The sequence below is a fragment of the Bufo bufo genome, chromosome 6 (genome assembly GCF_905171765.1).
Source record: "Bufo bufo chromosome 6, aBufBuf1.1, whole genome shotgun sequence".
NCBI classification, from domain to species: domain Eukaryota; kingdom Metazoa; phylum Chordata; class Amphibia; order Anura; family Bufonidae; genus Bufo; species Bufo bufo.
In genome coordinates, this window is record NC_053394.1 from 286,050,735 (window position 1) to 286,078,495 (window position 27,761).

General features: G+C 46.8%; 2 protein-coding genes across 4 annotated transcripts in view; one reads left to right on the plus strand and one right to left on the minus strand.

The window, feature by feature from the left end:
• Nucleotides 1–3,419, minus strand: part of DBF4B (DBF4 zinc finger B) — a 43,793-nt gene extending 40,374 nt beyond the window's left edge. The window contains exons 1-2 of one of the 2 annotated variants that reach the window (XM_040436491.1): nt 3,289–3,419; nt 2,989–3,021 (exon numbers count right to left, since the gene is read on the minus strand). In XM_040436491.1, the coding sequence (XP_040292425.1) occupies nt 2,989–3,016 (28 nt within the window). In that variant the 5' untranslated portion in view covers nt 3,017–3,021; nt 3,289–3,419. Of the gene's footprint in view, nt 1–2,988; nt 3,022–3,099; nt 3,224–3,288 lie in introns of those variants that run through there. The other variant, XM_040436492.1, reaches the window with a different exon arrangement.
• A 42-nt stretch (nt 3,420–3,461) lies between these two features.
• CCDC43 (coiled-coil domain containing 43) lies at nt 3,462–27,143 on the plus strand. Of its 2 annotated transcripts, none has more exons than XM_040436493.1 (5): nt 3,462–3,693; nt 9,171–9,261; nt 11,138–11,273; nt 12,525–12,574; nt 26,564–27,143. In XM_040436493.1, the coding sequence occupies exons 1-5, from the start codon at nt 3,514–3,516 to the stop codon at nt 26,749–26,751; spliced, it is 645 nt and encodes a 214-aa protein (XP_040292427.1). In that variant the 5' UTR covers nt 3,462–3,513; the 3' UTR covers nt 26,752–27,143. The 2 variants fall into 2 exon arrangements, with proteins under 2 accessions (XP_040292427.1, XP_040292428.1); XM_040436494.1 differs by having other exon boundaries at nt 3,484–3,693; nt 9,116–9,261.
• The last annotated feature ends 618 nt before the right edge of the window (nt 27,144–27,761 follow it).

The following is a 27,761-nucleotide window of genomic DNA, read 5'->3' on the forward strand; positions in this document are numbered from 1 at the left end:
GTGCCATTGCCGGTATGTAGCATGCTTATCATTGCTCCTACCCTCATTTGAAGTGACTCAGTGTAATGATGGGCGGAGGTATGAGATGTGTGGATTCTAAGTGAAGGAAGCCATATTTACTGTAAGGCCCCTTTCACACGAGCGAGAATTCCGCACGGGCGCAATGCATGATGCAAACGCATTGCACCCACATGGAATCTGGACTCATTCATATCAATGGGTCTGTGTACATGAGTGGTGGTTTTCACGCATCACTTTCGCGTTGTGTAAAAATCACAGCATGTTCTATATTTTGCGATTTTCACGCAACGCTGGCCCCATAGAAGTGAATGGGGCTGCGTGAAAATCGCAAGCATCCGCAAGCAAGTGGTTGCTAAGAGATGTTGTTTGTAAACATTCCGTTTTGTATCACGTGCGTGCAAAACGCAGTGAATCGCATTGCACCTGCGCTGAATGGCTTTGTTTGCGAAATCGCGCAGTTTTCACTGAACGCATCCGCAAACGCTTGTCTCCAAAGGGCCTAACTGTTCTACTCTTTTAAATGACACTTTTCTCTCTATGCTGCCCATTTGTGTGTAGGAAGGGTAAGATACCCACATTGGTGAAGGACGAGGTAGTGTGGTATTGGTTACGGAGCAGCTTTTACAGGGTTTATATGGGAAGTGTAAATTTCCCATACATTACCCGCAGTGTCACGCTGGCTGCCCGGCAGTCAGGAGAACCGCGGAGGTTTATCTGTATTGGATCATTTACATAGCGGTCTGTCAATTAACTGTTGTTGTAAAGTCGTTTCCGACAACTTCTGAGCACTGCCACCATATGAGAGCAAGTTCTCGGAAACCACTTTACAACAGCAGATAAGTGACAGACCTCTGAAATAAGTGTGTCTATTACTACTTCAGACACGTTCCCTTTAATACAGGGGTCTGAAACTGATTTAGTGGACTGGGGTCTGATTTTGATATAGGGGGTCTGAAAATACTTAAGGGATCTTGGATCTGATATTAAGATATGGTTCGCTTAGGGTCTTTTCTATCCAATATCAGATTGGTGGGGGTCCGACTCCAGGTGTGAGCAGAGTAATGTGTAATGGACATGCTGTCGCACTTCAGCTCAGCTTCGATTCACATGACGCTGCTTCCAGCTCCATTCACAGTTATGATTCCAGCACTGACCACAACCAGCTAAATAGTGGGGGTGACGGGTCCCCACTTATCGGATACTGGATGACCTATCCAATCCAGATAGGCCATGAAGATCTGAAAGGTGGAAACCCCCTTGAAAAGGAGTGGTCCCAAGATGTATACTTCTCATTATACACAAGATAGAGGATGTGTCCGACTGGTGGGGATCCACAATGATCATGGAAACAGAGGTCCTGTGTTTCTCTCCCACTCCTAGGAAAAGAATGGTGGACAAGCATGTGCGCTGCAGCGCCATATATTTAGAAAAAAAAAAAAAGTCAGCACTACCTGGTTGGGATTCAGTTGCGTCGTACTCCCAGAAAGAGGGACCGTATATAAACAGTTGTGGTGCCCAGCATAAAGGAAAAACTGCAGCACTCATCATTGTAAAAACTTTCATTCCTTAATGGATCCATTAAAATCGGGTACATGAAGATACAAGAGATGTAGCCTGTACCACATCTCTTGCATCTTCCATAAAGGAGTGGAAGTGTTTACCGTGGCGAGTGCCGCAGTTTTTTCCTCCATCCTTGGATTTATATGCTGAAGACAGCAGAGCACTGTTTGAAGGGGTTTTCCAGGATTTTAATAATGAATGACCTATCCTCAGGATAGGTCATCAATGTCAGATCAGTGGGGGTCAGACACCCCTGCTGATCAGCTGGTTGAAGGCTGTGCTCAGCGCGAGTGCTGCCTTCCTTTCATTGGTTACCCGCTCGCCACTGACAAGCTGTCCCATTCACTTCAATGGGACGACTCCTTCCTAATCAAGTGTATAGGAATGAGCTGTCCCATAGATGTGAATAGGACGGCTTCTTGTAACTACACCTGCTCACCGCTGTGATGTAGACAGCGAGCAGGTAAAGAATGAAGGGAAGGCTGCGCTCGCACAGCACGCAGCCTTCTCTCCAACCAGCTGATCAGTGGGGCAGCCGAGTGCCAGACCCCTGCTAATCTGATATTGATGACCTATTCCGAGGATCAATAGTAAAATTCCAGAAATCCACTTTAAGGCTTTCTGTGTAAGTTACATAGAGAATTAACAGAGCAGTAGCAAGTATGCTTGTCCGTTGTTCTATTCACACGGGGGACACACCTCTGTACTCATGATCACTGGGGATCCCAGCAGTCAGACACTTGTCCCCTATCCTGGGATTAGGTAATATGTTTAAAGTGTCACTGAGCTGTCAAGAAACTTTGGATAGATGATACAACTATATCAAAGGTTTTGATTGGTGGGGGTCCGAGTGCTGAGACCCCCTCTAATTCCTGAAACAAAGAAAGAGAAATGATCACTCTCCTCACTGCATGAGACAGGCTCAATAGAAAATCTATGCCTCCATCTCCTACAGGGAGGAGAGCCATGTAAGCGCTTCTCTCTAGTGTTGAGCGAACCTGTGATTCAAGTTATCTAACAATCCATAACTTATGGTCCGTAGTAGCGGAATCCACAACAGAATTCTTAGATAACCCAAACCCTGTTCGCCTAACTTGAAACAAAAGTTTGCTCAACCCTACTTCTCTCCCCTTGGTCTAGTGATGGTTGGGGGTCTCAGCACTCAGAACCCCACATGTCTCTATGACCTATCAAAAGGACTTTAACAAAGTATAGAGGATCTGAACAGATTTAGCGGCAGGTTTTATGTAAGGAGAGCGTCCAGGAATGGGGCATATTTGCTGCAGCAGACATGTCTGGCTGTCATCAGATTCTGTCTTCAGGCCTGGAATTGATCAGATATCAGCACTCACGTGAAACACATCTTACTGGACACTGGTGGTCACAGGCTCTCCTGAGAATACGTACCAGATGGCACAGGACTAAGCGCTGCCATTGCATCTATGGGAGAGAAAATCCAGTTACATCACTGCAGTTATCTACCTGATCCCCCCCAATGTAATAGCGGGTCCACACAACCAGTGGTCGTGACCCCAGGAGTGCAACTCTGGCCTACAATCTGCAATTTCAGTCAGTATTGTATGCAACACCTCACGTATGAGCAGAGTGTGGAACTACAAGACGCAGCAGGCTCACTCTGGGAATTGTAGTCCCACCACAGCCAGCTATATTACGTGTCGTACGCCCCTCGCTGAAGCCGCCGCTCACCCGGTCTCTCGGCCGTCTCAGCATCTGTCGCTTTCTGTAAGAGCAGAAATTTAAAAAACTCAGTCACTCCCGCCTCAGCATAACACCGACGGCGAGCCAACAGGGCCAAACAAATTCGGAAAGCGGAGCCGAAGAGGACGCATGCGCAGTGGAGTTTTCAGAGCTTCCCTGGGAAAGCGGCGCATAGCCACTCCTCCTCGGGTAGGACCCCAGCCCGGCTGGAAGATGGCGGCGCCCAGCGAGCAGGTGGCAGCCGGTGATTTCGAGGCATGGTTGGACGAGCGGCTGGAAGCTCTGGGGATGGATCCGGAGGTCTACCCGGCTTACATCAAGGGGGTGCTGCGGGAGGAGGACAATCCCGAGGAGAGGGATGAGGCGCTCAGAGGCATCCTGTCTGCCTTCCTGGTGAGCGCAGCTCCTCTTCCTGTTGTGAAGCTGGAGTTCCTAGCATGCTGGGAGTTGTAGTGGTTTCCACCAGTCCCTTGTGCTGGGAGCCTTATTAGGAAGCGCTGGCACTGGAGGACTATAAGCACCAGCAGGGTCACCTCCAGCCATGGGAGTGGGTAGCACGTGGGGGTAGTTACTCCTGGCAGAGTCTCCTGCTCCAGTTTTGAGACTTGTGCCCTAATGGTTGTGCCTCATGTGTCCATTACTGATGTGAGCAGAAGGGTCTTTGTCCATGGTGAGGGACTCAGGGGGCAAAAAAGTTTTATTTTCTCTGTGACCTCAGCAGAAGAGTCAATGACACTTCCCCCCAGGAGGTGACATTCCCATTTCTCCTCGATGGAGCTAAAAATTTGGTGGCACGCCTCTTCTGAAAGTGTTATGATGGTCATGGTTGTGCCAGCCCCTGCCAGTTTTTACAGTTTTCACTGCCGAGGGCTAAACCTCAGTCGCCGGCTAATGTTTAACCAGCAGTGAGGTAGAGGGGACTGATGTAGCGATACTGGGCCAGCCATTTACATTTCTCCTTAAAGGGATTCTGTCACCAGGTTTCACCCCTGTCAGCTAAACATATGCTGATGTTCAGGGCGTCTTCACGATTCCTAATGTGGGCTTATAAATGTCATCTGTGGGCTTATTTAGCTAAAAAACTGCTTTTACTAACCTGTCAGTCAAACAAATAAGGTGCCCAAGGGGATGTTAATGGATGCAAGGTGCCGGCCGCACCCACCGCCGTTCGTGCCCTGTGCCGCCTTTCCGGACTTCTGTGCCGCCTCCTAATCCTCTCCCTCCCCCCTCCTCCTGCAATCCTCTGTGCCGCCTCTCGCTCTCCCTCCCCCCTCCTCCTGCTGTAAGATCTCGCGCATACAGGGGTTGCGCGAAGTGCCGGCGCATGCGCACTTCGCTGTAAGAAGCCAAATGGAGAAGTCCGCACGGGCGCATCAGGCAGAGCCCTGGGCGCAAGATCTTACAGCAGGAGGGGGGAGGGAGGGAGAGCGAGAGGCGGCACAGAGGATTAGGAGGCGGCGTAGAAGTCCGGAAAGGCGGCGCTGGGCACAAACGGCGGCGGGTGCGGCCGGCACCTTATTTGTTTGACTGACAGGTTAGTAATAGCTGTTTTTTAGCTAAATAAGCCCACAGATGACATTTATAAGCCAACATTAGGAATCGTGAAGACGCCCTGAACATCAGCATATGTTTAGCTGACAGGGGTCAAACCTGGTGACAGAATCCCTTTAAAGGGAATGTGTCGCCTATTGTTTCAATCATATTGTAAGGAATTTTTGGCGATGTGATTTTTAATTTTCCATGTTACCATCTGTATTTAATTTTAAAAAATCCATAAAATCCTGCAGTTTTCCTACGGGCCACTAAGCCTAATTGCTTTTCATTATTATCATCACAGGCAGGATTAGGCTACTTTCACACTAGCGTTCGGGGCTCCGCTTGTGAGCTCCGTTTGAAGGGTCTCACAAGCGGCCCCGAACGGATCCGTCCAGCCCTAATGCATTCTGAGTGGATGCGGATCCGCTCAGAATGCATCAGTCTGGCTCCGTTTGTCCTCCGCTCCGCTCAGCAGGCGGACACCTGAACGCAGCTTGCAGCGTTCGGCTGTCCGCCTAGCCGTGCGGAGGCAAACGGATCCGTCCAGACTTACAATGTAAGTCAATGGGGACGGATCCGATTGAATTTGACACTATATATCTCAATTTTCAAACGGATCCGTTTGCATTATCATGAACGGATCTAAGCGTTTGCATATAGGTGCGGATCCTTCTGTGCAGATACCAGACGGATCCGACCTAAACGCAGGTGTGAAAGTAGCCTTAGAATGACAGATATCACCACTGTATAGATAACACAGTGGGTGATATCGCAGCTGATCTACTCCCTCCTGACCTTAGCACAGGCCACAGAGCATCTCCCATAGAAGTTAATGAGTTCAGCTCCTGTCCACTGAGTCTAGGGCCTATGGTGGCTGCTGTAAAACATACCTCCAAATCCTGTTAAGAAAAGCTCAGGCAAGATGAATAAAACATCTACAATCAGAGAATAAAAATGGATTTAAAAAAGGACGTCACTAGTTTTAACAAGCAGATTTTTTTTTTTTCCGGTTACGCATTTCTTTTAAAGGGCTATGTTGTTAAAGGGAACCTGTCACCGGGATTTTGTGTATAGAGCTGGGGACATGGGTTGCTAGATAGCCGCTAGCACATCCGCAATACCCAGTCCCCATAGCTCAGTGTGCTTTTATTGTGCAAAAAAACCCAGATTTGATACATATGCAAATTAATGCTTATATTTATTTTTCATGGTTTTCAAGATCTCTGCCAGTGACTGGGAACCTTCATGGTTTACTTCTAGAAACTGAAAATATAACTGTACGGTAATGAGCTGAGTATCCATATGTTTAAGGGTACTTTAACACTAGCGGAAGGACAGATCTGACAGGCTGTTCACCCTGTCGGATCTGTCCTGCCGCTATTTTGCTGTGCACTGGACTGCAGCTCCGTCCCCATTGACTATAATGGGGACGGGGGCGGAGCTCTGACGCAGCACGGCAGTGCGCGGTGAGAGGCCGCTGGACTAAAAAGTTGGACGTGCAGTACTTTTAGTCTGGCGGTCTCTTGCCGCGCACTGCCGTGCTGTGCCGGAGCTTCGCCCCTCATCCCTATTATATAGTCAATGGGGACGGAGTGGCAGTCTGGCAGCACGGCAAAATAACGGCAGGAATGATCTGACAGGGTGAACAGCCTGTCGGATCCGTCCTGCCGCTAGTGTGAAAGTAGCCTAAGGTCCCTTTCACACGGGCGAGTATTCCGCGCGGATGCGATGCGTGAGTTGAACGCATTGCACCCGCACTGAATACCGACCCATTCATTTCTATGGGGCTGTTTACATGAGCGGTGATTTTCACGCATCACTTGTGCGTTGCGTGAAAATCGCAGCATGCTCTATATTCTGCGTTTTTCATGCAACGCAGGCCCCATAGAAGTGAATGGGGTTGCGTGAAAATCGCAAGCATCCGCAAGCAAGTGCGGATGCGGTGCGATTTTCACGCACGGTTGCTAGGAGATGATCGGGATGGAGACCGGATCATTATTATTTTCCCTTATAACATGGTTATAAGGGAAAATAATAGCATTCTGAATACAGAATGCATAGTAAAACAGCGCTGGAGGGGTTAAAAAAAAAATAATAATAATTTAACTCACCTTAGTCCACTTGATCGCGGCCCGGCATCTCCTTCTGTCTCCTTTGCTGAACAGGACCTGTGGTGAGCATTAATTACAGGAACAGGACCTTTGATGACGTCACTCCGGTCATCACATGATCCATCACATGATCTTTTACCATGGTGATGGATCATGTGATGACCGGAGTGACGTCATCAAAGGTCCTGTTCCTGTAATTAATGCTCACCACAGGTCCTGTTCAGCAAAGGAGACAGAAGGAGATGCCGGGCCGCGATCAAGTGGACTAGGGGGAGTTAAATTATTTATATATTTTTTTAACCCCTCCAGCGCTGTTTTACTATGCATTCTGTATTCAGAATGCTATTATTTTCCCTTATAACCATGTTATAAGGGAAAATAATACAATCTACAGAACACCGATCCCAAGCCCGAACTTCTGTGAAGAAGTTCGGGTTTGGGTACCAAACATGCACGATTTTTCTCACGCGAGTGCAAAACGCATTACAATGTTTTGCACTCGCGCGGAAAAATCCCGGGTGTTCCCGTAACGCACCCGCACATTTTCCCGCAACGCCTGTGTGAAAGAGGCCTAACACATGAGGCATTCAGGCAGATTTTCAGTTTCTAGAAGTAAACCATGAAGGTTCCCACTCACTGACAGCTAGCAGAGATCTTGCAATTTACTGCATTTTGCGCATCTTGAGCTGAATGTCATTTTTTATAAAAAAAAAAATTCAGCAGTTTTTGTCCTGCAGGGTTAAGTTTTAGTGTTTGCAGACTGTCATTTTCTGTTTTACATTGAGTCCTGTGAAGTCCTTATCTCTAAATTCCTGACCGCTCATAAACACTTATTACAGGCAAAGTTGCCGAACTGATAAGAATAAGGTTTGAGTGTTTGGCTACTTTCACATTAGCGTTTTTGCTGGATCCGTTATGGATCTGCAAAAACGCTTCTGTTACAATAATACAACTGCATGCATCCGTCATGAACGGATCCGGTTGTATTATGTCTTCTATAGCCATGACGGATCCGTCATGAACACCATTGAAAGTCAATGGGGGACGGATCTGTTTTCTATTGTGTCAGAGAAAACGGATCCGTCCCCATTGACTTGCATAGTAAGTCACTCTGCACCACACCGCGGACAGAAAAATGCTGCTTGCAGCGTTATTCTGTCTGTGATGGGAGCACAACCAAATGGAATGGAATGCATTTTGGTGCACTCCGTTCTCTTCAGTTCAGTTTTGTCCCCTTTGACAAAACAGAAGCGTCCCCCGTCCCCCCCCATTGAGATCTTATGACTGATCTCAATAGTGAAAAGGGAAAGCGTAGATGTGAAAGTGCTGCCAGGAGTTCTGAGATAAGGGCGTCACGTGAGCCGTCAGAACAGCAACATGACTAGTCCTACTTTTAGGGATCTTGTCACCTACATTTTGCATATAGAGCCGTTTATAGGGTCTGCTAGGTCTCCTATAGCATGTCTGCAATATACCTTTGCATTAGATATGAATGCTTTAGTTTATTCAGAAAATTGATTTTTATAAAAATGCTAATTACCTCTGAAAAGAGCCCAAGGGGCTGTTCCTAACGTCTCTGGAGCCCAGCCGCGCCCATTCTGAAGGTGCCGAGTAGCGTCCCGCATACCAGTCCCCTCCTAGTCCTCGGAGTGACGTCATGGGAACTAGGAGGGGACTTTGGATTGCAGGGTGGTGCTCGGCTCCTTCAGAATGGGCGCGGCTGGGCTCCAGAGACGTTAGGAACAGCCCCGTGGGCTCTTTTCTGAGGTAATTTGCATCGGCTCTATATGTAAAATCTAGGTGACAAAATCACTTTAATTCTTTGATATTTTTTTTTTTTTTTATAAAGACAAATGTGAAGAAACAATTTTTAGCCCAAGATGAGTAAAATGCAATCGTAAAAAAATTGCCTCCAAAGGTGTTCAAAGCCTACATATACAGTGATTGAAGGAGCAAATCTACTCCTTTACAAGAGATGGTCTATCCTCAGGATAGGTCATTACTATCTGATTAGCTGTCCTGCAGTGGACGGAGCTGGACTACTGCATAAGAGCTGACCAGTGGAACCCCACCCTTTAGATAGTGATGGCCTATCCCGAGAGCACAACCCCTTTAAGGTCTGATGACAGTCTGCTTTTCCACATTAGACATTTTCCTTCTTTATGTAGCACTCACCTCTACAGCTGGAGACTATTCAGACAATATTGGCTTTTCATGTACCAGGAAGAAGACTCCATAGAAGAGGTCTGTCTAGAGATAGTCACCAAATGGTGTGATGCTGAGAAGGCGACCAGAGCCCAGACTAAAGCAGAAGGTAACTTTCCATACATGACACTGGGGCACATTTACTAAAGTCTGCCGGAGCTTGATGTGGGAAATTTATTAAGAGACCGATGCTTTGCCTCATCTTGTACGGTCCGTGCGCCACAAACTAGAGTCTACACCGGCTATGAGCTGTTACAATTTACGCCAGTTTCCTGGGCTGTGGTGGCCCTGCCCTCTTCTGCTTCGCAGTGCCCAGAGCAGTGGAGAATTGTAAAAAGCCGATGCTTCGTTTTTCGTAAAAATTTAAGAGTTTTGTATACCAGAAAACAGACACGTAACTTCAATAATGCCGTTTTCTTGTATGGAAAAGTGATTTATGGCTACAGAAACAAAGGCGGAAATTTACTAAGATCTCGGTCATAGTAAGAGTCCCCTGGTGTCAGATGGGGAAAATTTATTAAAGGGGTATTCCCATCTGGGACACTGATAGCATATCTCTAGCAAATGCCATCAGTGGCAGATAGGCGCGGGTCCTAGATGTGGGACCCAAACTTATCTCTAGAAAGGGACCCTCAAAGTGAACAGAGCGCAGCTGCACGTGTGGTGTCAGATGGGGCAATGTTCTCTCCTTCACTTCGGTGGCCCCGTTCTCTAGATACGTGCAGGTTCTAGAGGTGGGAGCCACACCTATCTGAAATGAATGGCATATCCTAGTGGTAAGTCATCAACGTTCCAGATAGGAATATCCCTTAAAAATGATCCCACCTGTTAATAATTCGGGCACATCTTGGGATGTCCATCCTCCGGAAACTGAAATCTACACCAAATTTAACAGTAATGTTAAAAGGGTTTTCAAAGATATATTTTTTACTGATGACCTATAGTGATGATAGAGGATAGGCCATCAGTATCTGATTGGTGGAGGTCCGACACCCTGGTACCCCTGTCGATCAGCTGTTTTGAGAAGGCATCGGCGATCCTGTGAGCACCACTGCCTTCTCGCAGTTCATCAAGCACAGCGCCGTACATGGTATAGTGGCTATGCTTGGTATTGCAGTTCAGCCCCATTCACTTCAACGGGGCTGAGCTGCTCCTAGGTCACGTGACACATGAACGTGTCATCACTCAGCCTAGGGAAAGCGGCCTTCTCAAACGGCTGATTGGCGGTGGCCCCGGGTGTCGGACCCCACCAATCAGATACTGATGACCTATACAGAGGATAGGTTATCAGTAAAAAAAAAAATCTCTGAAAACCCATTTAAATTTGTGAGGCCCCGTCTTTATTTGCCTGGAGTAAATCAACAAAAGGTTGCACGTCTTTGCACTTGCTAAAGAAAATTGGCAAAGAAGCCTTTATAAAGCCCCCCTCCCAATGTCTCACTGCCAATGGGTTCCTTTAAAGGGGTTTTCTGAATGTTTTATACCGGCACCACTGATCAGCTGCTTGAAGAGGACGTGGCTCTAGTGAGAGTTGCAGCCTCTTCCTAGGCCAGTGATGACCCGTTCATTGGTCACATGGCCTAGGCGAAGGTCAGTCCCATTCAAGTGAATGGGGCTGATCTGCTATATTAAGCACAGTCGCTAATTTACAGGAGTACCAGGTATCTGACCCACTCTGATCAGATATTGGTTGCCTATCCTGAGGATAGGTCATCAGTATAAAACACTCAGAAAACCTCTTTAAAATGATACTGACTCCTTGCTGCACCTCCTGATGAAATTTACAGAAGATGTATCATCAGACGGGGTAGTGTGGTTGCAGAGCCAACTGTATTATACCTAAAACTGCACCGATGGCAAATTTCAGCATGAGGTGTGGGTAGGAGATAATGGAGTCTTAATCTTCTATGGACAGATTCTTTGTTTTCTCCTTGCTCAGTTATGTGATTATACATGGCTTATGGTTTCTCTGTCATCCCGTCTAGACGAGGTGGAAGCGCTCACCAGCATGATAGAAAAGCAAGCACAAATCGTGGTAAAGCCCAAAGAAGTGTCAGAAGAAGAGCAGCGCAGAAAGGCTGCCCTCCTGGCACAGTATGCCAATGTTACCGATGATGAAGAATATCCTTTACATCCAGAGCAGCGCTGTGTCTATATAGTAGCATACAATTTAATCAAAATTTATGGAGAATGTGCAACAGGTATGGGGTTAGTACTAGACATGAGCAAATTTCCTAAAATTTGATGCGGGTACAAATTGTTTCTGGATCTCCAAAGCTCTCCCTGGAAATTCTCTTTTCATATGGGCATTTTGCTGGAGTGCATGCAGTGATTGGGTGTCTAGCGCCTCTCTACAGTATGGAGTGGTATTACATGTATTTTACTGCTCCTTTGCCTGGCTGACGTACTGCTTTTGGACAGGAGGGCGGCACATGGCTAAGGCCATTGAGTGGCTGGAGCGATCACGTGACCTCAACGGCGCACATGCTAGAACCGCAGTCTTCTATTATTATATCCCATTGGCCTCACAACGTTGGGCACATTTTGCACGATACTAGAAAACCCCCCCCTTTTTTTTTTTTTTACTTTGAAATTTGAGGATATTAAAACTAAAATTATTAGTTTTCTGTAGAGTGGTGGTCTCAAGTTACAATAATTTCTAATTACATTGGTTGTCTTCGTACAAATTAACATTGTAACTTGAGTGACCGCTGTATTGTGAAGGTCTTGCGCACATGAAGGAGTGAATTCACTGTGAGAAACGCACTCCGCTTGGGAGCATGATTTCCCTTCCTGGACTCTGTTCTTCTAACACAACCTTACCGCATTATGATACTGTATGTCCCTGCCCAACAGCATTATGTCACTACAATTTATTACAGATGTTGTCGGGCAGGGACACACAGCGTTATAAATCATTATAATGCCGTGAGTTCAGGATGGGAGATCACGATCCCACACGGAGTATGTTTTTCGCAGTGAACTCTCTCGTCTGAAACTGGCTTTAGTCAATCAGGCTCTTTGGCTTTAATGAGCGTTAGGTATTCACGTCTAAGTAATCCTGATTTTTAACATGAGCCAAAGGGAGAATAAAAAGAAAGCCAAGATAAAGTCAGTCAACAGCAACATACCAGCTTGTTGACAGTTTTCACATTGAAGCAGATCATTTTTCTACATTGGAGAAATGGTAAAAAGTGATAATAATAAATTCTGATGATATACAATATATTTCCAAGTTACAATAACCATGGGCTAGATTAGAAGGAACACAAGCCCAGCTAAAGTTTACAGTGCAACATTTTTATTTCTTTGTGCCTCTATGTATGTATGTCAGTGTTTAATTACACACGTTACTTCCTTAATTAATGATACTGCAGCTGAAGAGGAGGACATTGCTGCTGCCGCCCAGACCAATGATAAATGTATCCTGACTTTGTACAGAAATTGCAGTATATATATTTATACAGAAATTGCAGTATATATATTTATACAGAAATTGGAGAATATAAAGCATATTTTTCACCTTATAAGACGCACTTCTTCCCCCCCCCCCCCCCCAAAGTGAGGTAAAATGTCAGTATGTCTTATGAGGTGAATACTAATGAGGGCTTCCACTACTAATAAGTAGGACTTCCTGGTCTTCTCCTGCAGGTTCTGCACACTGTGCTGTGACCTGCACATACCATGAGTACGTAGGTGCGCTCTGACCTCATGCTGTGGATCTTAGGAGTGGCAGCGTCCAGAACAGGAGAGGTGAGTTGATTTATTTTTTATTTTTGTATGATGGTCCCTGAAGATCTGAACACTGAGACACCCAGCAATTGCAAGAAGTGTATGGAGCAGTGGACATGCATGCGCACAGGGGAGGCTTAAGTGACCCAAAGGCCCGGGGCTGTTCCTCAAGCTTGGGCCCCCACGAGGAAAAGGAAAAAAACAACAACAGTATACTGCACAGTATACCCCTGCCCCCCAGCCATAGTGATAAAGACATATTCAGATGGACTTTAAAGGCTATGTACACCTTTTGGGGGCAATTTTTTTTTATTAATGAATTGTACTCCATTACGAGGTAAGAATATTTTTTTCAATTGGTCTTTATTAAAAATAAGGAGTCCTTTTCTCTGTACAGAGCTGAGACGCTCTAGTAGCAGGATCAGAATTTTCTCCTTGCTCCATCAGGCAGGGAGCTGACAGGCTTGTTATCTCTGCTCTCAGACCACCCTGGAATCCATCAGTGGTGGTCGTGCTTGCACACTATAGGAAAAAATACCAGCCTATGTGAGCTCCCATGGTCCCGGCCACTAAATAGGCCAGCACGTTTTCCTATAGTGTGCAAACACTATCACCACTGATGGATTGCAGGGTGGGCGTAACCCTGGAAACGAGCAGTGTACAATTCGATGGAAAAATTAATCCAGCCAGCAAAGGAAGCAATATGGATAATAACAATACATTAGTAAGTGCTTTGTATTAACTTCCTCTACATAATAAATGCTATTTGCTGAAGTGTGACAACCCATTTTACTTAAATATGTGTTTATGACCTCTTATTAATTTAAAGATATGGGTTATAAGATGATGGGCACAAAGTGAAAGCAGGATTCGCACAGCTAGAAAAACTGTTAATTCTTTGTGACAGAACCGCTCAATATTTTTAATAAAGACCAATTGAAAAAATTATTTTAGCCCAAAATTAGTAAAATGCAATCATTAAAAAAAAAAAATGCACCCAAAGGTATACATAGCTTTTAAATTCTGCACGGTCACACATACAGGACAATACAGCACCACATACCTGTTACATCCAGTGACCTCTCCTCTTTTCTTCACTGCAAGCAGACCACCATGTTATTTTAACTACGTCTTCTCTCTGCAGCGTTTACCACAAAGAATCTTCCTTTCCTCAGTTTTCCATCATCCATTCTCAAAAGTACTCTCAGCAGTTACAATGCCGCCTATAGCAACCCTAGTAGTTACACTGCCACCTATAGTGCCTCCAGTAGTTATGTGCTCCCAGTCATTATATGTTCCCCTATAGTGCTTATTGCCCTGTTCACATAGCTGTATACCGACTTGTTTGTTGCAGGACAAGTTGCACCTTCTAATTGCACCATTTAATATGGCATACAATGTAGGGGAAAACTGGAAAAAAAAAATCCACATGGGATGAAAATGGGGAAAAAAAAACCCAATAGCGCCATAGTTGTAGGGGTTTTGTTTCTACAGCATTCCCTATGCGGTAAACCTGACCTGTTACCATCATTCTCCAGGTCAGTCCAATTATAGTGACTCCAAACTTGTATGTCTTTTTTTTTTTTTTTTGGTGTGTGTTTTAACCACCTCAGCCCCCAGTGCTTAAACACCCTGAAAGACCAGGCCACTTTTTACACTTCTGACCTACACTACTTTCACCGTTTATTGCTCGGTCATGCAACTTACCACCCAAATGAATTTTACCTACTTTTCTTCTCACTAATAGAGCTTTCATTTGGTGGTATTTCATTGCTGCTGACATTTTTACTTTTTTTGTTATTAATCGAAATGTAACGATTTTTTTGCAAAAAAATGAAATTTTTCACTTTCAGTTGTAAAATTTTGCAAAAAAACGAGATCCATATAGAAATTTTGCTCTAAATTTATTGTTCTACATGTCTTTGATAAAAAAAAAATGTTTGGGTAAAAAAAAAAATGGTTTGGGTAATAGTTATAGCGTTTACAAACTATGGTACAAAAATGTGAATTTCCGCTTTTTGAAGCAGCTCTGACTTTCTGAGCACCTGTCATGTTTCCTGAGGTTCTACAATGCCCAGACAGTACAAACACCCCACAAATGACCCCATTTCGGAAAGTACACACCCTAAGGTATTCGCTGATGGGCATAGTGAGTTCATAGAACTTTTTATTTTTTGTCACAAGTTAGCGGAAAATGATGATTTATTATTTTTTTTTTTTTCTTACAAAGTCTCATATTCCACTAACTTGTGACAAAAAATAAAAAGTTCTATGAACGCACTATGCCCATCACGAAATACCTTGGGGTCTCTTCTTTCCAAAATGGGGTCACTTGTGGGGTAGTTATACTGCCCTGGCATTCTAGGGGCCCAAATGTGTGTGGTAAGGAGTTTGAAATCAAATTCTGTAAAAAATGACCAGTGAAATCCGAAAGGTGCTCTTTGGAATATGGGCCCCTTTGCCCACCTAGGCTGCAAAAAAGTGTCACACATCTGGTATCTCTGTATTCAGGAGAAGTTGAGGAATGTGTTTTGGGGTGTCTTTTTACATATACCCATGCTGGGTGAGATAAATATCTTGGTCAAATGCCAACTTTGTATAAAAAAATGGGAAAAGTTGTCTTTTGCCAAGATATTTCTCTCACCCAGCATGGGTATATGTAAAATGACACCCCAAAACACATTCCCCACCTTCTCCTGAGTACGGAGATACCAGATGTGTGACACTTTTTTGCAGCCTAGGTGGGCAAAGGGGCCCATATTCCAACGAGCACCTTTAGGATTTCACAGGTCATTTTTTTTACAGAATTTGATTTCAAACTCCTTACCACACATTTGGGCCCCTAGAATGCCAGGGCAGTATAACTACCCCACAAGTGACCCCATTTTGGAAAGAAGAGACCCCAAGGTATTCGCTGATGGGCATAGTGAGTTCATGGAAGTTTTTATTTTTTGTCACAAGTTAGTGGAATATGAGACTTTGTATGAAAAAAAATAAATAAAAAAAATCATCATTTTCCACTAACTTGTGACAAAAAATAAAAAATTCTAGGAACTCGCCATGCCCCTCACGGAATACCTTGGGGTGTCTTCTTTCCAAAATGGGGTCACTTGTGGGGTAGTTATACTGCCCTGGCATTTTCCAGGGGCCCTAATGTGTGGTAAGTAGGTAAATGACCTGTGAAATCCTAAAGGTGCTCTTTGGAATGTGGGCCCCTTTGCCCACCTAGGCTGCAAAAAAGTGTCACACATGTGGTATCGCCGTACTCGGGAGAAGTTGGGCAATGTGTTTTGGGGTGTCTTTTTACATATACCCATGCTGGGTGAAAGAAATATCTCGGCAAAAGACAACTTTTCCCATTTTTTTTATACAAAGTTGGCATTTGACCAAGATATTTATCTCACCCAGCATGGGTATATGTAAAATGACACCCCAAAACACATTGCCCAACTTCTCCTGAGTACGGCGATACCACATGTGTGACACTTTTTTGCAGCCTAGATGCGCAAAGGGGCCCACATTCATTTTATGAGGGCATTTTTAGACATTTGGATCCCAGACTTCTTCTCACGCTTTAGGACCCCTAGAATGCCAGGGCAGTATAAATACCCCACATGTGACCCCATTTTGGAAAGAAGACACCCCAAGGTATTCAATAAGGGGCATGACGAGTTCATAGAAATTTTTTTTTTTTTGGCACAAGTTAGCAGAAATTGATATTTTTTTTTTTTCTCACAAAGTCTCCCTTTCCGCTAACTTGGGACAAAAATTTTAATCTTTCATGGACTCAATATGCCCCTCACGGAATACCTGGGGGTGTCTTCTTTCCGAAATGGGGTCACATGTGGGGTATTTATACTGCCCTGGCATTCTAGGGGCCCTAAAGCGTGAGAAGAAGTCTGGAATATAAATGTCTAAAAAATTTTACGCATTTGGATTCCGTGAGTGGTATGGTGAGTTCATGTGAGATTTTATTTTTTGACACAAGTTAGTGGAATATGAGACTTTGTAAGAAAAAAATAAATAATTTCCGCTAACTTGGGCCAAAAAAATGTCTGAATGGAGCCTTACAGAGGGGTGATCAATGACAGGGGGGTGATCAGAGAGTCTTTATGGGGTGATCACCCCCCTGTCATTGATCACCCCCCTGTAAGGCTCCATTCAGATGTCCGTATGTGTTTTGCGGATCCGATCCATGCATCCGTGGATCCGTAAAAATCATACGGACATCTAAATGCAGCATGACAGGGGGGCTGATCAATGACAGGGGTGTAATCAATGACAGGGGGGTGATCAGGGAGTCTATATGGGGTGATCACCACAGTCATTGATCACGCCCCTGTAAGGCTTCATTCAGACGTCGTATGCGTTTTGCGGATCCGATCCATTTATCAGTGGATCCGTAAAAATCATGCGGACATCTGAATGGAGCTTTACAGGGGGTTGATCAATGACAGGGGGGTGATCAGGGAGTCTATATGGGGTGATCAGGGGTGATCAAGGGTGAATAAGGGGTTAATAAGTGAGGGGGGGGGGGGGGGTGTAGTGTAGTGGTGCTTGGTGCAACATATTTACTGAGCTACCTGTGTCCTCTGGTGGTCGATCCAAACAAAGGGGACCACCAGAGGACCAGGTAGCAGGTATATTAGACGCTGTTATCAAAACAGCGTCTAATATACCTGTTAGGGGTTAAAAAAAACACATCTCCAGCCTGCCAGCGAACGATCGCCGCTGGCAGGCTGGAGATCCACTCTCTTACCTTCCGTTCCTGTGAACGCGCGCGCCTGTGTGTGCGCGTTCACAGGAAATCTCGCGTCTCGCGAGAGGATGCGCCGGCGCGTCCACCCAGAAGAGCAGGGCCGCCGCAAAGACGCAATCCTGCGTACGGCGGTCCTGAGGAGGTTAATACCGTAAAAAAAAAAAAGAAAAGCTTTGGAAATTTTTTTTTCTCGTGCTTTTTTCCATTGGGGGACACAGACCATGGGTATAGCTTGAGGTATTATTAGTATGAGGGACACTATGCAAATGAAAGAGCTCCTCCTCCTCGGGCTATACCCCCCGACTCCACCAGGAGGAACTCAGTCTTTGCTTAGTGTCTGGTGAAGGAGGTTGACACTCTCTGATTCTACTCCTTTTTGTTATTTTTATTCTAGATGGGGACACAGGTCGGCATGGCGCCTTCCTGGTCCCCCGTGGAGTGCCCGCCTCCGTCTTTGGGACGTTGCCTGGCTGCCTCCATTTCCCCCCAAGAAGATAAGTGAAACCGGGCTCGACCTGTTAGCTCCGGCATCACACCAGCTCCTGGGTCACCTGCTGCTGCCCTTCTCCCAGAGCACTGCACTCCTGGAGTCAGACGTCTGAAGAGGTGAGCCCTGCTGGTCCTGAACGGAGGGAGAAGACTGCAGGAGCAGATAAGTATAACGGCGTGGCTGTTACTGAAATCGCTCTGCTTCCCCTCCCCTCCCTGTCTTATGTCTATGGGCCGCCTGGGTGAACTGAGGATGTTCTCTGTCCGGGGGTTCTGGGGCATGGAGGCACTATACTGGCTTATCTCCCTGCTGGGACTCTCTGCTCCCCCTTTGAGGCATGACTTTTCCCTGGCGGCGCCAGCTAACCTTGGACAGAACAAGGATTTTGGGCTGCAACTGCAGGCAGGCGTGCGTTCCTTGTTAACCCCCGCTTTGCTGTGTTCGGCACTGGGGGACATGTTTTTCAGGAAGCACAGGGAGTGGAGCGCGCAATTTTTTCGCGCTTCTATGATGCGGCCGGGGGGCGGAGCCTGACGCGGCCGTGGGGCGGAGCCTAGCTCTCGCTCCGGCATCTTCCTCCGTCTGCTACAAAGGTTCCCACGCTCCTATCCGCTCCCCTGCTTCTCTCTGAACATGGATTAAGGGTGTCAGCCTAAATGGGCTGTGTCATTTTACCATTTCTTTTTTCATGTGCAGCACCATACTGGTCCACAAGGGTATGGGTGGTATGGCATCTTAACCCTATTCAATCGGCTTCTCTCTGAACAGCTGTCTAGCTGTGTATGTGTGTGTATAAATGCCTTGCTTCTGATGTGAACAATCTCTAGTTCGATTCCCAGAAGACACTTTTAAGGTTTCTTTTCTCTAACTGCAACTGTAGATTCTTGCATAGTTGTTATCATGCCTAAGCCAAGTCACCTTCTCAGGCTCCAATGGGGTCCTGTTAGACCACTGGTGTTTGTGCCTCCTGCCCTGGCCCTGGACAGGATCTCCTTCCTGCCCAACCCAGCTCCTAAGACAAGCTGGTATCTCAGTGATAAGGCTGTTGCCCCAGTCCAGGCTTTCTGAGTTCAAACCACTTTCAGCCTTTAAAAAAAAAAAAAAAAAAAAAAAAAAAGGGGGAAAAATGCTTATTTCTGTCCCAGCAGAGCTGGCGGTACCCGCCTGGGCATCTGCCAGGTCCTGCGCGGCCGCTGATTTGGCCTGAGTCGCCAAGGCAGCCATGTCCTTTTTGGACTGTATGGCAGTTACCAATCCAGTGGCCCCTACCACTCCGTCTCCCCGCAGTGGTTCCCGCTGAGGTCGCCTGACTAATAAGAGGCAGCGTGAGCGGTAGCATCCATCTTGGATGACTCCGTTTTCCCCCCTCGTCTAGAGGTGTGTTCAGACGACTCTCCCCCCCCCTAAGGAGCGCAGGTCTGAAGGGGGATTGTCCGGCTCGGACGAGGTCATGGAGCGGGTCCCTCCGCCTAAGCTCCCCACGTTTGGCGGACTTAGTAGCGGCTGTCCGTGACACCTGTAATCTCCAAGGGGATTCTCCTCTACGCGGGAGTTCCCCCCTTTTTTTGGTTTTCTGTCCAAGAAGCCATAGGTTGCCGCATTTTTTCCTATCCATGAGGAATTTCCGCGGTCATACCCAGAACCTGGGACAGGATCCTCCTTTTACGACTGAGCAGTGTGGAGGGCTGGTCTTCTCCTCTAGGGTGGATCCCCCGGTGTCCAGGATCACTGCCTTCCCTGTCCTTACCAGCTCCTCTCTGCAGGACGTTCTGGACAGGCGCCTAGATTCTTTCTCAAGAGCCATTTATCTCTGGCGGGCTTGTTAGGTCAGTGTTCTCCCCAAGTGTGGTTGCAGCGCCACCACCTGAACCTGGCGGAACATGATGCGTCTACTGACACACCGGATTTGGTTCTCCAGGTGTCTCAGTCTTCCAAATTCCTTTGCGAGGCTTCCATGGGCATTGATTCCCTCTTTACCCGCATTGCAGCCCTCTCGGTCATTCTGCACAGAGAGGTTGGGTTAATAGTGTGGGACGCTGACGCTTCTCCAAGTGTCCCCTTACTAACCTCCCCTTTGAGGGTTCCAGGTTTTTTAGGGCTCAGCTGGACGAGTTCTTCCCTACCGCTATCTGGGGGCAAGAACTCTTACATTCCACACCTACGTCCTAACGTCCTTTTCGAACCGGGTCCTCCGGTTCCAGTACCAGTCCTTTCGCTGCCCCGCCGCTGGGGGGCTACAGGACTCCCGCAGGAACCTCCCCCCTTCAAGCCCCAGCCGTCATGGTGTCCAAGGACGCAGTCGGCCTCCCTGCTACTTCCACAGGTTTGGAGGGCTCATGTTCAGGAACGCCTGGGCTCTAAGAATTGTAACGTCGGGTTACAAGATAGTTTACATCCAGCGTTTCGGGGGATCCGTTCCGCGCCTCGGATCTCTGGATGGCAGTTTCTTCCCTTCTGGACCAGGGGTATTATTACCCCGGTTTCCCCAGAGGAACAGGGCACGGGTTTCTTTTCAGACCTGTTCATCGTTCCAAGGAAGGAGGGGTCGGTGCGTCCGACCCTGGATCCGAAGCTGCTCAAATTTTTTCCTCCGGATAAGGAGGTTTCAATTGGTATCCCTCCGCTCCGTTATTGTTTCTCTTCTTCAGGGTAATTCCTCGCGTCCGTAGACTTCCAGGACGCCTGTCCGCATGGCCCGATCACAGAATCTCACGATTCCTGCGCTTGCCATGGGTGGCCGACTCTATGTATTTTTTTCGCCCTCCCTTTCGGGTTAGCGACTGCCCCTAGGGTCTGTACCATGATCCTAGCGCCTTTGATGGCTCTTCCTCGCACCAAGGACATTTCTTGGCGTCCGGATCACTGTTCAAATTAAACAGCTCGGATGGTTGATCGACTTCCACGATCCTTCTCCTCCCGTCCCTGAAGCTCTCCTGGGGATATTTTTGGATGCCTTGACCAAGAGATTTTTTCTTTCAGACAACTAGGTCTTCTGGATCCAGATGGCGGTGTCGCACCTTCTGCGCTCCCTGTGTCTTTCCTTTCGGGGGTACCTGCGAGTCCTCGGTCTTGTGGTGGCCTCTTCCGAGGCCGTACCATATGTCCAGTTTTTTTTTTCTCACACTCTGCCGCCGCGACAGGAGATTTTTCCCTCTGGGACGAGACCTCTCGTGGTCTGTATGCTTACATTTGCAGGTGGCGCGTTCTGTTTTTTTCTACAGAACCTGACAGCGGGAAGATCGTTACTCCCGTTCTTTTCCTGGACCACTGATGCCTGCCTCTGGCTGGGGCGGCGTTCTCCGGTCCCACTCGATTCTGGGGGTTTGGTCGGCGACGGAATAGTTTTCCCTATCAACATCCTTGAGCTGAGAGTGAATTACTTCAGCCATCAAGGTGGGACCGCAGCCGGACAGTGATGCGGGAAGTAAAATAAATAAATAAAATAAAAAATTCTGCTGTGGGCACGTTCCGGTGTGGCCAGCAGTATTCCTTCCGGGAATAGGCATCTGGGCTGCGGACTTTCTAAGTCGAATCAAGGTGGAGCCAGGCGAGGGTCTCTGCATCCGGGTGTCTGCGATGACGTGCGTGGCAGGTGGTGCCGTCCGGATGTGGATCTGATGTCGTCATAGGTTCAACAACAAGCTCCCAGGTCTCCGGCTCGCGCCAGAGGTCCGAAGGCGTATGGGGTGGACGCGCTGGTGTCTCCGTGGCAAGTCTTCAGCCTCCTCTATGTCTTCCTTCCGCTTCTCTTCTGTCGAGGGGTCTACGCAAGATTGCGGTGGATGGGATTCGACCGTCCTCATCACCCCAGATTGACCTAACTGCGCATGGTTCTCGGATGCTGGCGGATGCCCCATGGCTTCTTCCCGACAGGGAGGTTCTACTGTCTCGGGGTCCTCTCTTCCTCCGGAATCTACGGTCTTTTCGTTTAACGGCGTGGCTGTTGAAACCGCCATCCTGAAGAAGAGGGGATTCTCGGATTCGGTGGTTAGAATCATGATCAGGGGAAGCCGGCTTCCTTCCGGATTACTATCGTACCTAGTAGGCCTTCATGACTTTTTGTGAGAACTCGGGGTTCCCTCCCCTCGCTTTTCCATCCCGATGGTGCTGTCTTTTCTTCAGTCCGGACTTGAGATGGGACTGTCGCTGAGTTCCCTGAAGGGTCAGGTTTCGGCGCTGCCGTCCTTTTTCAAGGGTCCCTTGCTCTTATGGGTCCTGTGAAGTTCTTTCTTCAGAGGGTGGCACATTCGGTTCCCGTATGTTCCCCTTTTGCCTCCCTGAGATCTCAATTTGGTCCTGCGCGCTCTGCAGACGGCCCCTTTCGAACCTCTGAGAGAAGTCTCCCTGAGCTTTCTCTCCTGGAGAGTGGTCTTCCTTGTGGCCACATCTCCCATCAGACGGGTGTCGGAGCTGGCCGCTCTTTCCCGCCAGGAGCCCCTTTCTAGTTTTTCTCCAGGTTACGGTTGTGTTCCGTCCGGTTCCCTCCTTTTTGCCCGAGGTGGTCTCTTCTTTCCACCTTTAGCAAGGATCTTGTCCTGCCCTCCTCCGGCAAACTCCAGGGAACGCGCTCTACACTCCCTGGCTGTCGTCCGGGCCTTGGAAGTGTATCTCACGGCTACCACTTACGTCCGCAGTTCTGATTCCTTCTTGTGGTTTCTGAGGGACCTCGTAGGGGTCTGGCGGCCTCCAAGGTCACTGTGGCGCGATGGATCCGATCTGCTGTTGTCGTGTTAGGGTTCCCCCGGCACGAAATGCTGCTCACACCACTAGGGTGGTGAAGGCTTCCTGGGCAAGGCGCAATCGTGCGTCTAAGCTGCGTAGGGCGGCCACCTGGTCGTCCTTACGTTCCTTTACGAAGTTTTATCAGCTGCATCCCTGATGTTGTCTTTGACCGCAGGGTTTTACAGGCTGTGGTTCCTGTTTGACCGTTGGACGTTCCTCCTGGCGGTGCTGAGATTTTTTCCCACCCCATGGACTGCTTTAGGACGTCCCATGGTCTGTGTCCCCCAATGGAAAAAAGCACGAGAAAAGGAGATTTTTGTGAAACTCACCTGTAAAATCTTTTTCTCGTCTTTTCCATTGGGGGACACAGCTCCCACCCATTCTGTCTGTTGCAGGAGGGGTCTTCAATTCAGTTTATGCTTATGGTTGGACCTTATGGCTTGGTCCGATGGTTTCCATAATTTTTTCTTGCTCCTTCTCCTACTGCTTGTGCAACGCCTGAGTTCCTCCTGGTGGAGTCGGGGGGTATAGCCCGAGGAGGAGGAGCTCTTTCATTTGCATAGTGTCCCTCCTACTAATACCTCAAGCTATACCCATGGTCTGTGTCCCCCAATGGAAAAGACGAGAAAAAGATTTTACAGGTGAGTTTCACAAAAATCTCTTTTATTTGAATCACCATATTCTGACCCCCATAATTATAATATTATTTTTTTTTATAGTTGTGTGGGCTAATTTTTGTAGGCCAATTTGTACATTTTATTGATACCAATTTGGTGTGTATGACAATTTTGTTCATTTTAATTTTTTTGGGGTAAAAAAAGTAGCAGGCACACTCGTATTTGGGATTGGATAAAATAGCTGTATTCTAAATATTTGTATAAAACCTTGTATGTTTGGTTAAAAGTATGACGTAGAGAAAATTAGAAAAGGGTGAGACATCCGGACACTAGATGTGTGTACCTGATGGGGTAAAAAGAAGGAAGAATGTGATGTGTGATATAGTAGCTGGTACCAGACTTTAGTGAAAAAACTTGTGGGTTAAATTTGTGTAGAAATAGATTATTAAAATTAAAGATAAAAATGAATACAAATTGGTTAAAAAATGGAAAAATATTTGAGGAATATGGCTATATTAGCCGCATAACTTGTAGTACATCTAGGTGATGTCTGTTGCATAGCGCTTTTCCACAGGATGCAGTGGAGTAGTTGCCTTTCCCAGGGACTATTAGTGGTGGAGTATCCTTTTTAAATGGAGCTATCTCGCTGCGAGGTAGTGTATATCTGGTTATTTATGTATACAGTCACGTATGATTTTGTATATTGTCTTGGCAGGCAGAGTAAATGCTGTGGAGGAATTGGTGTTCTGAACCTGAGTGCGGCGTCCCGTACTGTCTTAGGTTCAGAGTTCACTTACCCACCGACCAGGGATGTCCTCCGTAGGTTTTCCGGGCAGGTCCCTATCGTAGCTCGGCTATCTGACTCGCGGCGTCCCTCGTGGTTCCCAAGCGCATCTGTTGTGTGACGTAATAAGGACACGTGACCAGGGGATAGTCAAGTGATCAGGATCCGCTGGGCTGCTTGAGTGAGGCAATTAGGTAAATGGAGCGCTCCTGAACGAGAAGTTCTTAGTTGTAATATATTCCTTGTTTGTTAGCAGTGATCCTCCACACTCTTAGGTCTCACCTATTTCTAATTTTCTCTACGTCATACTTGTAACCATACATACAAGGTTTTATCCAAATATTTAGAATAAAGCTATTTTATCCAATCCCAAATACGAGTGTGCCTGCTACCTTTTTTACCAAATACTTCATTTCCTTTGACTGGGCGAGTCAAACCAGCAGATAAGCACCTCTGCCATTCGATTGAACAGTTGAGCCATCTTTTTATATTCACTATTTATTTATTTTTGGCAGATAAAGAGATGAAAAAACTGCAAATTGTCTGGGTGTCTGCTGTTTTTAAAGACCGTATCGCTGACATAGTCGTACGGCGGTAGGGTTGTGGATAATCATGCTAATTAAGGGTTACTATTGGGAGGATGATTAAACAGTGGTATATAATGCTTCACATTAAGTTTTTTTTTTTTCTATTCTGCAGCATCTTCACATACAAGTACAGCAGTGTCATTATCATTTAGAGGCAATTTTGCATGCTAATCCACCATTTTTCTGCGATTTACATAAACTGTGAATTTCGTGGCCATTTTGCATTGCCACTTATCTGCCTCCCAAGTAACTGCACGACCAACAGGAGAGAAGACCAGAAGAGCCTTGTCTCCCTTTGGCTATGCTGTTTCTTGAAAGGTCACTAAATTTAGTGTTTATGTAACTGCAGAAATACATATGGCTGACTGGCGTTCAAAATGTCCCTCCCAGCCCCACATTGCCCCTTACACAGCTTAGAGTACGGTGCTCTTAGCAATGTTCTCGCCCTCAAAAAAGCTGCACCTCATTCTTCACTCTGCAATGCTCCTGTTATTTCGGCCAGCATGGAAGCGGTGCTGACTTTAAGCCCCATGCAGAACGTCCTGACTGAAGCCTCAGGACGTTATCAATGTTGGCCTGCTGTAGGTTGTTAGTGCGGCAGATATGGGGCGACAATGAGCCCAGGGCTGCCGACCTAAACTCCTCTATTCTAATCCACCATTGCATGTGTACCAGGGTCGGGGGGTCCCGAGCTCTGACAATAATAGACCCCTAATAAAATGGGGTCCTTAAGGTCCTATATACACAGAGGGTGTCCTCAGAATCATTTCATCTGGTGGGCCAAAGGGACTTCAGTCCGATGCTGATATGCACCACCACTCCAAGCACATAGTGGACTCTGGGACTCGCTTTCTTTCGGTGTCCCGGTGGTCAGACCTAAAGCAAGCAGGCACCTTTTGATTGTTGTTAGTGGTGAAACCCTTTTAAAGTTTAAAGGTATATTCCAGCCTTAAGATATTGATGATCAGATCGGTGGAAGTTCTAACAACTGGCACCGCTACCAACCAGCTGTTTTGGTCAGCCGCAGGAAACCAAACAGTGGACGGGGTCAGAAGCAGAAGGTCCCATGCATCTTGTAGTGGCTGTGCCGACGTCCTGCAACCCAGCTCCTCACTTGAATGGAAGCAGACCTTCAGTTCGCGGGCACAGCCACTACTCAGCAGATAGAGCCTTCTGCCTCCAACCCCAGTGTTAGGTTTCCGTGAGCTGACTGTTGGGGCGTAGGACCCCCACCAATCTGATATTGAAGACCTATTTGGAAGATTGGTTTCCATATCTAAAAGCTGGAATGCCCCTTTAACGTTTCCTTCTTGCAGGTGATGGAATCTGTTTTTTTTTTTTGTTTTTTTTCAGGAAACCAAAACAGACTAAAAATTTAGGCCTGTGAATTAAAAAAAACTGTAGATGTTTTTTTTTTCTGTGTGCTGCTCCGTTCGCCCGCTGTCTTCCCCTGCTGGTATGCTAATGAATAGCATCGGTACAGGGAGGAGGAGACGACTGCCCTATTTCTCAATGGGCGTCTCCTCCCCCCTGGCTGTAGCGCGATCCAATCACAAAGGAGAGCGTCACAGCTAGGGAGAAAAAAAAATAGTAAGCGCTCTTAGATCCCTGCTCCATGCCCTACGCCCTACATATCCTGCTACTTATTTCATAATGTCTGGACCAATGAAAGGTCCTCTTTAAGTACTGTTATTATTAAGGATCTTTAACTAAAGTTTAGCACTTTTCAAGAACACCAATCTGGAAGACCTTGTGAATGCCAGGAAACATGAACGAGATGCAATGCGGGAGGCATCGCATAAGAAGAAAGATCAGGACAAGCAACAACGGGAAAAGGACAAACAAGCCAAGCAGGACCGAAAAGAGAAGGAAAAAAAACGCACACAAAAGGGAGAGCGCAAACGATAATTCTCCTGCATTACAGACTTTGCCATGGGTCGGGTGCATAAACTATATGGATGTCTATATAACATAATCTGAGCTCCTTCCGTTGAGTGTATTCAGCAGCAGCAAGAAGCGAGTTCAGGTCTCATTTCTGGTGGTTCTAGCTTGAGAATAACTGGTGTAACCAACTTAACTGACAGTCACACAGTGCATTATTAAAAGAGCGATGAAACTGAACTGCTATTGTTCTCCCCTCTCCTGCCAAAGAGTATTTGGAGCATGAACAATACAGCTTTCATCTGACAGGATGGGTGGGTTAGATGTGTTTAATGGTGGGGTCTTCTGCTTTGCACTGAACATCTATTTATACATTTGTAAATGAAATAAATTTTGCCCGACACGCTGACCTTTGTAAAGACGTGGAGCTGTTATTTTTAGTGATGGAAATTACGCATACCATTTAATGTCTGTAAGGTTGCCTGGAAGCACTTAGGCCTCTTGCACACGAACGTGTGTGGGCCGCAATGCACAAACAGTCACCGTGGGGCAGCCGCAGCGGATTCATTCACTTTAATGGATCCGCGATCAGGCCGTTCCGCGAAAAGATAGGACATGTTCTATCTTTTTGCGGAACGGAAGTATGGGACGAAACCCCGGTACTGTAAGGCCTCTTTCACATGAACGTGTGCACTCCGTGGCCGTATTGCGGACCGCATTTGCGGATCCGCAATACACGGGCACCGTTCCGGATTTGCGGACCTATTGAAGAGAATGGGTTTGCATCCGTGATGCGGAATGCACACGGAACGGTGCCCGTGTATTGCGGATTCATGCATAGTGTAGGTCAGATTTTTTTATGACTTTTTTTGGTTGCTAAAAATGAAACGCGTTTGCTAGCAGTCAATGAAATTCGAAGCACAATATGGAAGAGATGCTGCATTTTTAACACAATGTTTTGTGGCAAAAGCCACCATGGCCAGATTTTAGCTGTGTTTTTTTTTGCTTCGCTTGTGTTGCATTTTTGTATTTTTATT

Excerpts from the sequence above, each read along its gene's own strand:
- CCDC43 (XM_040436493.1), top strand. The coding sequence starts at position 3,514 with ATGGCGGCGCCCAGCGAGCAGGTGGCAGCCGGTGATTTCGAGGCATGG. Across the intron at positions 11,274-12,524 it reads AATGTTACCGATGATGAAGA|TGCAGCTGAAGAGGAGGACA; the intron begins ATATCCTTTACA and ends AATTAATGATAC. Across the intron at positions 12,575-26,563 it reads CGCCCAGACCAATGATAAAT|CACTTTTCAAGAACACCAAT; the intron begins GTATCCTGACTT and ends ACTAAAGTTTAG.